General features: G+C 40.7%; 1 protein-coding gene across 1 annotated transcript in view; it reads right to left on the reverse strand.

Annotated features, from left to right (window-relative positions):
- Positions 1-14,044, reverse strand: part of SBF1 (SET binding factor 1) — a gene marked incomplete in the record, with an annotated part of 3,250,730 nt that overhangs the window by 1,719,600 nt on the left and 1,517,086 nt on the right. The window contains 1 exon segment of the mRNA XM_044088658.1: positions 1,234-1,383. Coding sequence (XP_043944593.1) covers positions 1,234-1,383 — 150 coding nt within the window.

The raw sequence follows: 14,044 nt of genomic DNA on the forward strand, positions 1-14,044 counted from the left end.
CACTAATTAGCTGAGCTTTACAAGCCAGGAAATATGACAGTCTGGCTGACTCACAGAAGGAAGACAGGACTGAAGCTCACAAAATATTAGTTAAAAAAAAAAAAGATATGTTATCTCAGTTACTCCTTTATACTTTGGCAAGAACTTTTCATAGATATAGCACATACAGAGGAAACACACAAGTGGCACTGCAAAAAGTGAGGATTCTTAGACTTGAAAGCATTTCTCACTAATTCTATTCCAGGTGAACAGGACTCTGACCTGACAAAAGAGTATGGCATTGTAATCAACTGCACCCTCAGTGTGCATTAGGGTAGGAAATAGCTTTCCAGTAAAACAAGATCACACCAGTATGTCTGTCCTCATGAAGGCTTTCATGGTTAGGGGAAAAAAATTAGTACTGGTGCTGGCAGACCTATGCTGCAAAGGTGACTTAACAGAAAGTCAGCGTTCACATTATCAGGAACAGAAAATTGATGCTCCACTACCTTGACTGGCCAAAATATTGAATGCCCACAAGACTGACCAAATACTGTCTTCCGGGGGGGGGGGGGGGGGCAACATGCTCCTGTGCAAGAAGAGGCTTAGATAATACACATGCAGGGGAAAGGCATAGAATGCTTCTATGGTTACAAGGCTACACAGATCAGCCACCAAATACAGGGTTAGGCCCAAAAAAAAAAATACTTTCACTGTTGTGATACTTGCAAGGGTACAAACACCTACATGTCTACCTGATTGATGTCCCATTCACCCTGCTCACTTTTGCTCTCACAAGGCAATACCCAAGATGGGGAAATAAATGGACTATATTGAGATGACAGCCACAATGGTCAGTAGGGATGGAGGAAAAACAAATAAAATAAAACACAGGTGCTGAGAAAAGACCCTTTGGCAGACAACGACTTAAGCATGACTGACTGCCTAAACTTTAACTGTGCCTGAACCTAGGAATGAGGTCTATTTCTGTCACTGTATTATTATCAAAAGAAAAAAAAAATTGGAAAAATAAATAAAAAAGGATAATCAGGAAGATTGCTGTAAAATATATATATAATTAAAGAGAAACAAAAATGAACTTAACCATAGATAGATACCTTAAACAATATAGGGGAAAACCATGCTTTTTACTAAAGCACTTTTTTTTTTTTTTTTTTTTTTTTTAATAAGACAGTTTAAGTTGACTTTACACACCGAATTCATCACCATCTATCATACAACATCCTTATTTACCTGTAAAGTGCAGTTCATCATCCGGACTACAAAGTCAAATTGCTGGTGGTCCAGCACCGCTCGGTTTTGTTGTGCATGTAGATTCAGCTCTTGAGTCAGGCACTGTCTGGCTGCTCGACCCTTAAGGGCCCTTAGTACTGCTGGCATCAACTAGAAAAACAAAGCGGGAAATAAGAATGAATTGCACTGAGCTATTACTGAATTGCCAAATCAAAATATATTCCCTTCCAAACAGTTCGTGGAACACCTATGGCCAAAAACATAAAACCCAAAGTAATGCTGTAGGACACAGGAAATATCATAATTCAAAATCACTGCAAGAAGGGGGGGGGGGTAATAAAAGTCCTTTAAGAAAGGAGGATTACGTTGTGCTACTGTAGACTTTCTCTACCTTGCAGCAGTGTAACATTCCAGCAGGTTACACTACAGAGGACAGCTCAGTTAAGAAATGTACAGAACAGTCATATGGGGAAACAAAAGGAAAATGGCACTAGCAGGTCATGTTAAAGGGAAGGAATTGGGCAACCTATGTAATGATTAAATACATTTTTAAAAATGAATACATATATATATATATATATATATATATATATATGGGTTTACTATCAAAATCTCGCACATGACAAGTGGGAGTATTCATATTTCCGCCGCAAAATGTTGGAAATCAAATATTCCATCGTGCACATAACTGACTGAGGTATTTTAGTAAACTCAGGAATGTCAACTTTACTGAGAATACAACACTTCCAGTTACGAGCAAAGAAAGTTTTGCAGGCCCCCCCTGCACCCATGTGAGGGCCGTGCCCCCCACACCCCCTGCTAGTTATACATACAAACTCTGAGATCACACTACGGTGTGGGAAAGGGTACATTTCCCGATCCCCCCTATAATGTCATCTACATTCAAAATGTTGAATCCACAACAGCGAATACTAGTGTGCATTCGCTGTTGTGACTTCAACATATTTTTTTTTTCGGTATTATGAAATGCTGAACTAAGCTGTTCGAGTTTTCCACTTCAGACATTGTCCAAAAGACATTCTGATAGTAAATCTATATATATATATATATATATATATATATATATATATATATATATATATGTATACAGATATAGATATATATAAATAGAGTGTTCATGACAAATCAAATATATGTACACTACATGTCAATAACCATGGAAATTATTACAGTTTTTCTTTTCTGTTACAGTACTTTGGAGGATCACTGTTCTGTGAAACCACGTTATGATGCAGTTGAGCACTGGTGGATTGTATTTAAGAAAAATATATAAAACAAAGTAATTAATGCGAGAAAAACTGTTTTGGAAAGATAAGGAACTTTTTAGAGGAATGTGTGGATAAGAAGAAAATATTCTTAGAAGCAATAAACAGCGGATTAGAAAATGGTATTAGAAAATGTGAAGGTATGCACATGCTTTGTAGATAAAAAAGGTGAGAGTGAAGATAAAAACTGGAGGTCATTAGCTTAGAATAATACTGATAAGACATTTAGGAATATTTTACAAAAGCAGATAAGCAGAGTCCAAGGTTTAATCTTAGATAAAGATATTTATGGAATAGAAGGAAGAAACAAAATCTTATGCTAATTGTAAAAGAGATTTTATAAAGTGTTTTGAACGATAAAAATGATAAGTGATTTAGAGAAACGCACATAGTAGTTTAAGTCAATAAATTTTGTATGTGGAAAATATGAGAAAATACAAGAAAAAATAATTTGCAGACTTAATATATTGAATACACAGATTTTTATTGAGTCTTAATTAATGGATAGCTGGACTGAAAAGGCACTACAAATAAAAAGGGGAGTTAAGCAAAGCCACTCCTTAAGTGGAGTACAATTTTTGATGTTAACAAATTCAATCATTCAAAAAAAGCAAGTTAAATGTATAAGCCAACGTAGGCAAGATTAGAGATATGGTGTACATACATTCCTTAATATATGACTTATACTAACAATGTAAAAGTGGAAGCCAATAAACGGGGATGATTAAGGAACCCGTTGAAGTTAGCGTGGAAAGCTCTATGCATACGACAGGCTAAAAAATAAACAAAAAGAAGTACAAAGGTTTTCAGAAACCAATTAATGCTGCGTGTATTAACTTTTCCAAACATAAAATAAGTAAGGGTTACATTTTTGAAAGAAATAATTTATGAGCAATGGAAGACATTACTAGAAGATATTAGGAATATTTTAATATGTAGAACACATTTATATTGTCACATAAAAAGGTAAAGCTCCATCATTCATTCTTGTACATTGAAAATTAGTGTCTAAGAGTAAGGTATATACTTTTCCAAGCTGTCTTTTAGGGTTTCCCAGTTAGGGGTCACCACAGCGGAACTCTGGTCCGCTAATGATTGGCAGTGAATATTTAAGGTGTCAAGTTGCCAGCCCAGCGCCCAACCTTCAAAGAAGGCACACCCACACGCTCACAACTACCTGCATGTCTTTAAATTCACTTGACCGCGGGGAGGACATGCAGACTCCACACAGAAGGCGCTCCAACCAAGAATCGAACCACAGAACCTCTTGCTGTGAGGTGACCATGCTAACCGCTGCAACACTACGACCCTCCAATGAAAATTAAAAGTATTATTATACCAGTTATGTTTTTTTATTTGAGACTTGGGGCTTAGTCGTTTTAAGAGAGGGCTTTTGAACTGTAAACTGTATTTACGACGCCTTCTGTTATAATTCAATATTCTTTACTTAGTATCAATGAAGTTATACTGTACTTTGAGAGAGATGAATTAAGAACAGCTTGACCAAAGTCTGGGAAGAAAGTGGAGGATCCATGGATTGATTATGCAGAGATGGTCAACAGATGCATCTTGACAAAGGAGTAAGAAAGTCCAGGGGATAGTAGCTCACATAAGCATGAAGAACCAGTGACAACAGAATTCCTGAATGGGTCCTAGTTATTGCTGTGGCACCAACTAGAAAATCTTTTTTTTTTTTTTTTTCAATTAGCAACACAAGATTTCCTAATAGCAGGGCTTATTATCATTTAATACTTGCTGCAAGTCCCCAGAAACAAAGCAACTAAAAGGTATCAAAACTGAATCATCTAGGCAATCAGTTGTAATTTTTTTCAGACTTGAGTGTGTCAAACTCCCCTGGTCTTCTGTGAACAGATCCAGTCGGTCAGGAACATTGTATAAAATTTCCTTTGACCAATTCCATAAGAAAAGGAGAATCACTGTTGCCTGGGCCAGAAGGGTGTCACCACAACCTTTGGAGAGTCCTTCTGAACCTTTAGAATGACCCTGGAAATCAGTGCAAAAGGTGGGAAAGCATAAAGGAACATTTTTGAACACAGGAATGAAAAAAAAAAAAGTTATGTTCTTACCATAACGTTCAATCTGTGTTGTTCAACTTCATTCATTCATTACTGATGGGTGTCGGTCCCGTCCTCGGAACAGAGTCAGCCTTGTAACAAGCTTGTGCCAGCCAAAACACTCTCAAGCTAAGCTTTACCCATAGTGACCCTCTCCCTGTTACTCAGACTGAGTTTGCCCGTTATAAGGAAAGCAGAGGCTTTTTTTGAGCAGGTCTCCTAATGCAGATGAAATCCGAACCTACCGCAGCCCCTTGAAGGGGGAAGGATGGTGGGAAAATGAATAAATGAAGAGGAACAACACAGATGGAACATTATGGTAAGAACATAACTTCTTTATCTGACGTTGTTAATCTTCATTCATTCCTTACTGATGGGACAGAGTCCTTAGCTACTTTATGTCCTGGGAAGCCTTATGGAAGAATGTTCCTGAGTACCACTGAACCAAAGGATGCTCTCCCCTTGGAGACCAAATCCAATTTGTAATGAGTGATAAAGGTATGAGGGGTAGCCCAAGTTGCAGTTACACAGATATCATCCATTGAACCCTCTGAGTAAAAATCAGCAGAAGTCGCCAATGTTCCGGTGGACTGTGCTTTGACCTTGCTCGGTAGAGGAATTTTATTATGCTGGTAGACAAAGGATATACAATTTCTTAACCACTTAGATAAGGTCACTTTAGAAACAGTGTTTCCCAATTTAGCGCCTCAATAGGAAAAACAACTGGTCTGATTTACGTACTGTTAAGTTCTGTCTAAATAAAATTGTAATTGTCTATGTACATCTAGCAAATGAAGGCAGTATTCTCTTTTGAGTAGTTAGGAAAAAAGACTGGTAGGTCAATTGTCTGGTTAACTGTCAATTCTGAAATAACTCTGGGCAGAAAGGAAGGGTTAGTCCGGAGTGATACTCTGTCCTTATGAAAGACCACGTAAGGGCGTTTTATGCACAAGGTCTGAAGCTCGAATATGCATCTTGCTGAGGTGATGGCTACTAAAAATAATGACTTCCAGGATAAGAACTTTATATCGCAAGTGGCAGCAGGTCTGAAAGGTGATCGTGTCATGGATTGCAGTACTAGTGTTAAACTCCAAGATTCGATTGGTTCTTTGAAGGGTGGTCTGATATGCGAGACCCCTTTCAAGAAGGTTTTACAGAGACGATGGGAGATTAAGGATGAGTCTTGGAATCCATTATGGCAGCCTAGCAGCCAAATGTACTCTAATGGTGGAGGCTGTTGCGCCTACATGAAGAAGACCTGACAAATAATCCAAAACCACACCAACAGGAGCTGAGCAATGATCTAGTTCCCTTTGCCGGGACCAAATAAGGAATCTCTTCCACTTGCTAAGATGGATTTTCCTGGTGGGTGGTTTATGTGAAGCCAGAAGAATGTTAAGTACCGGGGAGGTAAGGTTATTCTACCTGGCAATTACTGGAAGTGGAGAAACCAAACTGTCAGCTTGAGACTCAATATGTTCGGGTGAATCAACCCCTGTGGGTGTGAGATCAATTCTGGAGTTGGATCCTGAATCCATGGTTGGCATACTAGGTGAGGCCAAAGGAAGGGAAACCAAACTTATCGAGGCCAGTAGGGAGCAATGAGGATTACTCTGCTTCTCAGCTGAAGGGCCTTCTTTAGAAATTGTGGGATCAAGGGAAGGGGAGGGAAAGCATACAGAAGTCCCGTGGGCCAATCATGTATTAGAGCGTCCCTCGAGGACCCCCATGCAGGGGAATTGGGGCAAAGTAGCTGCTGCATTTGTGATTTGCTAGAGAGGCGAATAGGTCACAGCAAGGCTGGCCCCAACGGCTGAATATCTTTGCCGCTATGATTGGATTCATGGACCACTTGTGAGGCAGGAGGATACATCTGCTCAGTTTGTCAGCAATCACATTGGAATTCCCAAGAATGTGCATTGCAATCAGAAAATGGTTGGAAGCTTTTGCCCATTGCCAAATTCTCATGGCCTCTCGACACAATGGGTAGGACTTGGTTCCTCCTTGTTTGTTGATGTACTAGACCACTGACATGTTGTCGGACTGGATAGCAATTGTCCCTGATGGGAGGACAGATTGGAATGCTTGCAACGCTAGAAGCACTGCCCTCAATTCTAAAACACTGACATGCAGGTTGGCCTCTATGGATGACCAAGTGCCTTGGACAGTCTTTACCTGAAAGTACCCCCCCCTACCCTATCAGGGAAGCATCTGTGGTCACTATGGCCTTGGGCTGAGATGGGGAGAAAGGGCGACTCCATAGGTCTTTTTCCAGCTTCATCCATCAAGTTAAATCTTGTTTGCATCAGTTTGAAATGCGGATCTGAAAGGACATAGGATGATGCGAAGGGGACCACTGTGTTAGTAGCTGAAGAAGTCTCATGTGTAGTCTTGCCAGGGGAACTATTGTAATCAATGCTGCCACTGATCCTAGAAGTTGAAGGACAGCCAGAGCTGGAACTTTGTCTTGAAAGAGTATCACCCGGAGTTGGGACCTCAGTCTTTCGAATCTGTTATCTGGAAGGGAGACTAGGCCAAACTGGGTACTGAAAGTTGTTCCTATAAATTCCAAGATTTGAGAAGGACTCAACTTGCATTTCTCTCTGTTTACAGAGATTCCTAGGTATTTTGCTAGTTTAAGAGTGTGGTTTAAGGCTGTAACCAGTAGATGCTTGGTGAAGGTGGTAAGGAGCCAATCGTCTAAGTAGGGAAACACTTGGAATCCTTGCAATCTCAAGTGAGCTGTTACCAATGCCATGCATTTGGTGAACACACTGGGGGCTGTAGAGAGTCCAAAGAGCAGTGCCCAGAGTTGGTAATGATTGGCTCCCAGCCAGAAGCAAAGAAATCTTCTGGAGCATTTGTCCATTTTTATGTGGTAATATGCATCCTGAAGATCTACTGAGCACATCCAATTGTCTATCCCCAGGAAGAGGATAGACTGAACCGTGAGCATCTGGAATTTTGTTTGGTTGACAAATTTGTTCAGAATACTAAGATCCAAAATTGTTGTCTCCAGTCCCCTGTCTTTTTTGGCACTAAAAAGAACTTTGAGTAGAATCCAGATCCTATTTGGTCTGGTGGGACAGCTTAGATGACTTTTTTGAGACAGCTTTCTTATCTCTTGAGCTGCTGCTTCCCTTTGACTGGGTGGAACGTCGGGAATTTGTCTTGATGGCTTTGGGTAAATATTGAGTAGTATGTGATAAACCTCTGGCGAGGATATTCTGCACCCAAGATTCTGTGGTTATTGCTTGCCAGGCAGGGTGGTGCAGAGAGAAATGTCCCCCGACTGCTTCCAGAGGAAAGCAAATCAGGTTATTCAGTTGCACTGGTAGGGCTGTCCAGAAAAGGAATCTCTGGATCCCTGGTTATGTGGACCCCCCTCTGCCTCTGTAGGGACATGTTCCCGATGAGTTACCCCCTCTGCCCCAGGGAGTAAACTCTCCATGTGTGTCATGGAAAGGACCCTGGACTTTCTTGTCCCACATCTTTCCACGCCTCTGATTCCTAGAGTAGGGTTGTTGGGGGGTGGAAAAGCGTACGCCCATGGCAGATAGGGTCTTGCCATCCTTTTTACACTTGGATAATGCGTCTTTCACTTTTGGGCCATAAAGGGAAGAAGCTTCCACTGGAGTGCTAAGAAAGGAAGACTTAAAAAGGTCCACAAAGTCACAAAGGCGCATCCAGGAATGACGTCTCATGACAATGCCTGAACCCGCAGCTTTAACCGCCCAGTCGATAGCGTGAGAGATTAACCATATGGATGAGTTGGATATGGATTCCAGGGTGGCAAGCTGCAAGGCAACTTTGTGATATACCTCGTCAGAAACTGCTCCTGCTAGGGTTCTGGAGAGTTCTGAGATTAGGTCTCTCTGTAGCCTAGTAAAATGTGGCAAGTAATTCAAGGACCGAATGGCAAATGTAGATGAGAAACACTTGTTGCCCTAACCTGTCCATCACCTGAGACTGCTTGCTTGTGGGGTGAAAAGTCTGGCTCTCATCGGCGAGCTCCTTCCTAGTGCCTGCCGCCACCACCATAGCATGTACCAGTAGGCCTTTGGATCAGTGTGGACTTTCTTCAGACGGGGATAAAATCTTGCCTGGTCTGCGGGGGATTTGTTCAATGGTATCAGGACTCTTCCATGCATGCTGCATGACAAGCTGGACTAATTTGTCTGCAGGCGGGGTCACACAAGAAGTAGAGGGTCGATCACGAAAAGCCTGCAAGAATACAGACTCCTCAAAGGAAGGGTTGGTGGGCTTTCAGTCTCCCCGCTGCTTTAAAATTTTCAGTAGGAGACATCTTCAGGGGGTGACCGTGGGGACCCCTCCCCTTCATCATAGTCCGTATCTTCAGTGAGGGACTCTTTGGGGGAGTCCACGTGCTTCCTCTTGCACGATCTCTTACATGGTACCTCTTCAGTTGGGGCTTTTGACGAGGACTCCAAAGAGAGGGTACCCTGTGTTAGGGTATCCTGAGGCTCTTGTGCCTGATGTCCTGATGTGGTGGCCTGTGTCAGCTGCGGTTCAGTGGGAGGCCATATCTGGTACTCTGACGCTGATGGTTTGCTTACAGAGGCAAGGGCTCTCTCTATCGCTTGGAAAGCTGGCCTGCCTGAAGAGGGATGGGAGTCTGGAGCAGAGAACAATAACCTCGGAACAGGGGTCACACTCCGCTCCAACGAGCCCTCTCTCAAGGAAGGAGCCTGTCAAAGGAAAAAATTCAAAGACCAATACAAGTAAGGTTCAGGTTAAGGCACTTTAATTCTTGCGGCAAGGAGACAAAAACATGCAAAAATACAGAGTTTGTCTGATTAGTAACAGGAAATTAAGCCATTCTTGTACTGTTTTACAAGACATTGCCTTCTAGAGCTGACGTAATCAAATACAAGCCTACAATATTGTTTTTCACAGCAGATGTTGTTCAATATTTTCTGCTGACATTACATTACATTTCTAGATTTGTGAGAAATTTGTTTTGAAAGATAACATGGCCTCGAAGACCACTAGCTAGTTACAATTATTTCTACAGTGCTGTGTTACATTTCAAGGTACTCTGCTTATTCAAGGACAAAGCAAACACTGATTATAGTTTATATTCTTCAAGCAGTCTTTGTTCTACTTATCTATTCTTCCTGCAGCTGTGTATGTTCTCATAGCACAGACAGGGCTAATTGTCTAAGTTTAATAACATTATAGAAAGCAGTATTGTTCTATTCATTATTTTCCTAACCTAGCAGAAAATCATCTGCTTCTCAGTTAATTTCCAAAAGCATAAACAAGATTTTAGCTGTGCTGACAAAATACAAGGTCAGAAAGCATTCACAGTTTATATGGATTTATGCAGTATGAAATAGAATAAATGTGTTAACCCTTTTGGGCTTTCTAAAAGCACTAATACAGACATTAATACATATTTTTCTAACAGAGCCCCAAGAGGACTTGGTACTGCCAAGACTCCCGGACCTGTAGTAGACTGCACCATACTAGGGTTCACGGTGCCTGCAGCCCAGTCATGATCTTGAGGATGGCTTGGCTCTGAGTGAGCCGAAGATCAAAGGGTCGGCTCCAGAACCACGGTGAGGTCCACCAGTGGAACTGGAGTGGGAACTGAAACAGGAGTCGATGCCGGGTACTTCGATACCTGCAAGGATGTCAAAGGAGGAGAATATGCAGGCATCCGTAGAGAAAAACTCCCAACTCCGGTTGGGAGGGGAGTTCTAGAAGGTGTCAAAATCCCTCTGGCCATCAGCAGCAGATCCACAAGTCACACCACGTCCAATTCCGAGAGGCTCCTGGAAGATCGGGGAAAGTAGAGAGAGAGGGAAGGCCTGTACCAACGATAGTACTGAGATTACTGAGTTGGTAAGGAAAAAAATTCACTCAATAGGGGGTAAAAGTTTAGCGATTAATGAGAGAAGGGATTACAAAACCAAAAGAAAGAAAATCTGTGGAAAAAAAAAAGGTTTCAGAATAATAATTTTTATAGTACTTAGCTGAGTGCTGGCTTGACACATCTTGATATCTACATGGCAAACGAGATATGAGGTAACAGGGAGAGGGGCACTATGGGTAAAGCTTAGCTCGAGAGTTTTTTGGCTGGCACGAGCTTGCTACATGGCCGACTCGGTTCTGGGGATGGAACAGACACCCATTAATAAGGAATGAAGATTAACAACATCATATCATCCTTTTTCCAAGTCTGTCTTTAAACAAGGAGTCCTGCTGCAGAATTTGTTTAGTTGTCTGTTTTGAAAGGACTATAAAAAACCAAAGCCAGCACCCACAGAGCATATGTATTTTCTTTTATTGTGGGCACACCATGAAAAATTAGACCGGTTTCGGTAACCAAGCTTTCATCAGTGATAAAATACAAAGCATAAGTCCCCAATACTTTTACTATGATAAATTGACATCAATTAGGCAAACATTCATATTTAAAGCAACATAGACCTTTACCTCAGAACCTTATTCATTACATATAATCATTTAACCCTGAGGAAAATAAACCCCCAAGTTTAATAATCCAACCCTTCTCCTTTCTGTTTAACTTAGCATGCATCCCAATTTATTCAGCCCGTTCCCCCAAACCTTTTCAATAACCATAAAATAGAATCTAGCATTTGTATGTTTTAATGTAGGTTTATACAAGGCATTTGACATACGCTTAGTACGAATGTCACTAAGATGTTCAGATATACGTACACATATAGATCTGGACATCTCCCCAACATAAAAAGCATTACAGGAGCATGTCACCAAATAAACCAACCAATCTGACCCACAATTTGCAAAAAAATCTCATATCATATACCCTACTGGTGTTCTTGCTAGAAAATTGTTTTGTTTTTAACATATATTTACAGGATGAACAATGCCCACATGGATATGAACCAACAACTTTATCACCAGTCAGAGGTCCCTGATGCTCACTATTTAGATTTCTATTGCCACACTTATAATGATTAAAATGGGAAGCTAAAGTACGCCCCTTCTATAAGAAAATTGACATCTGGGCAAAAGTAATCCAGACAATTCTGCTAGCAAGATATTCGAATTTTTATCTATGACCTACCTAACAACATTAATATTGCGGCCATATGTGGTGACAACCTAATAGTATCCGCATCATCCTGCTTCTTTCGATGACATGCAAGGATATCCAACCTATTTTTAGCAGCGACCCATTTCTTAGCTGACCTGATATTACAGGGCGATATCCCCTAACCAAAAATCTTTCAGTAAGATCATCCTCAAACCGTCGATAGACATCCGGAGAAGAACAAATTCTAAAAATTGGGACTTGGGTATATTTTCTATGCAATGGTGGGGATGCAAACTGGTAGCAAATAAGTTATTATATTGTGGATACTTACAATACATTTTGGATGCCAAAGTATTGTCACTATCCCTTGTGACAATCACACCCAAAAAATTAATCTGTTGCGTATCCACATTCAGGGTAAATTCTATCCCCTATTTATTTTCGTTCAAATATTGAACAGATTCAAACAAGTAATCTGCCCCACCCTGCCACACTAACCAACAATTGTCCAAAAACCTTCTCCAGATGTCTATGTCAGGCGAATACATATTATGCAAACTATCATAAATAAGTAGATCTTCTAAATAGCCCATAAACAAATCAGCATACATGGGGGCAAAAGATGCCTCCATAGCTGTTCCCTGAATCTGCCAAAAGCAGTCCCCATGAAAAAATATGACATTTTTGGTTAGCACATGCTCCACCATGCACAATAATAGGGTATTAAAACCCAAAGGATAAATGTCCACTATTATTCAACCAATATTTAACAGCTTCAAGTCCAGCCCAATGTGGAATACTTGTACATAATGTGCACAGTAGCCAATGTGCCTCCAACTGGGAATTTTCAATAATATTCAAGAATTTTGTAGTATCTTGAATTCTAGCTCAAACTAATCTCAACAGAGGCTGCAGATGTTCAGTTAAAAATGCTGACAAAGGCTCTGCCAAAGAGCCAATGCCAGACACTACTGGCCTATCAGGTGATTTATTCAGGTTTTTATGAATTTTGGGCAATAAAGGATCTGCTGTTGAGGGTCATCCACTGTCAAATGTTGTTTAACTTGTGAGGAAATAACCTCTTCTTCACAGGCCAAATCTAAGAATGTATCTATCTCCTTTTTAAAGCGAAAGGTGGGGTCAAGTGGCATTGGCATATAGTGTCTTGCATTACTCAACTGTCTGCGAGCCTCCAAAATATAATCTTCGGTGTCCATCACCACTACCGGCCCAGACCTTTGTCTGCTGGAATAATGACAATATTTTTATTCTCTTTAAGTTTCCTAAATGCCTGTTGTTCATCCACTGATAAATTTTGATCCAATATTCTAGCTTCACAATTCCTAAAATGCAGGTCTTCAATGACTGATTCTTGAAAAATGGCCACATGCTTATCCATTGGGGGCATAAATTTCGATTTCCGAAAACGGAACTCAGTTGATCTTTGAACCCTATCCTGAGGACCAAAGAATAATCTCAAATTCAATGTTCGATAAGCCAACAAATCATCCACGACACTATCTTCATTAACAAAGAAACCAGGTATATATTTCAGCCCTTTATTAAGTAATTGTTCCTCAGCTGCTGTAAGATTTACAGAAGAAATATTAAGGACATTATGCACCGTATTTATCGATGTCCCAATGTCAGCAGTAGCATTTGTACACTGTTTATATTTCCTATATTTTCTACCTCCCCGGTGTCGTCTAAACCCAAAGGATGATCAATACCCCTCAATTTCTTTGTAATGGGTGACCCCTGAATGAGTGTTTGCTCAACAACCGTGGCCGATGAGTCTTCCCCTTAAGTACTGCTATACTCTGTACCTGATTTTTTCAAAATTGACCTATGTCTCTTCCTTTTTGTTCTTAACATATTACCCCCCCCCAGAAAACTTCACATTCTTCCTGAGGTCAAAGGGTTTCCCTCTCTCATAGTCCTTAACATCGCGGTTAAACTTTTGTAATTTTTTTGTTTTTTTTAAAGATTTCTCTATAAACAACAGATCCTTTGACAATTTAAACATTCTTGATAATGCGCTTGTCCCTTATATGGTTTTAAGTGTTCACATACTTGTTGTACATCTAAACAGTTTCTATCAACTCACCGTTCATAATATGAAGCCAGTATATTGACAAATGTTATTGAGGCCTCCTGTTGTGTTTGTGCCCAGTTATGAGTAAGTGCATCATCAGCCATACTAACATACGGCACTGTCCTAACCCTAAGGCCCCTAGGCGCAATGTTTTTGGCCTGTTAGGCCTTAAACAGTTTGAGATGCCACACATTGGCTCTTAGAGTCACCATGCCCTTAGTTAACTTGTTAAATAATTCACCACATTGGTCATCCATATGAGGGGTATCCCCATCACTCCGATGCCCCCCAGACGTACCCAAACCAA

This window comes from Protopterus annectens, chromosome 11.part0 (genome assembly GCF_019279795.1).
Source record: "Protopterus annectens isolate FY-2018-M chromosome 11.part0, PAN1.0, whole genome shotgun sequence".
NCBI classification, from domain to species: domain Eukaryota; kingdom Metazoa; phylum Chordata; order Ceratodontiformes; family Protopteridae; genus Protopterus; species Protopterus annectens.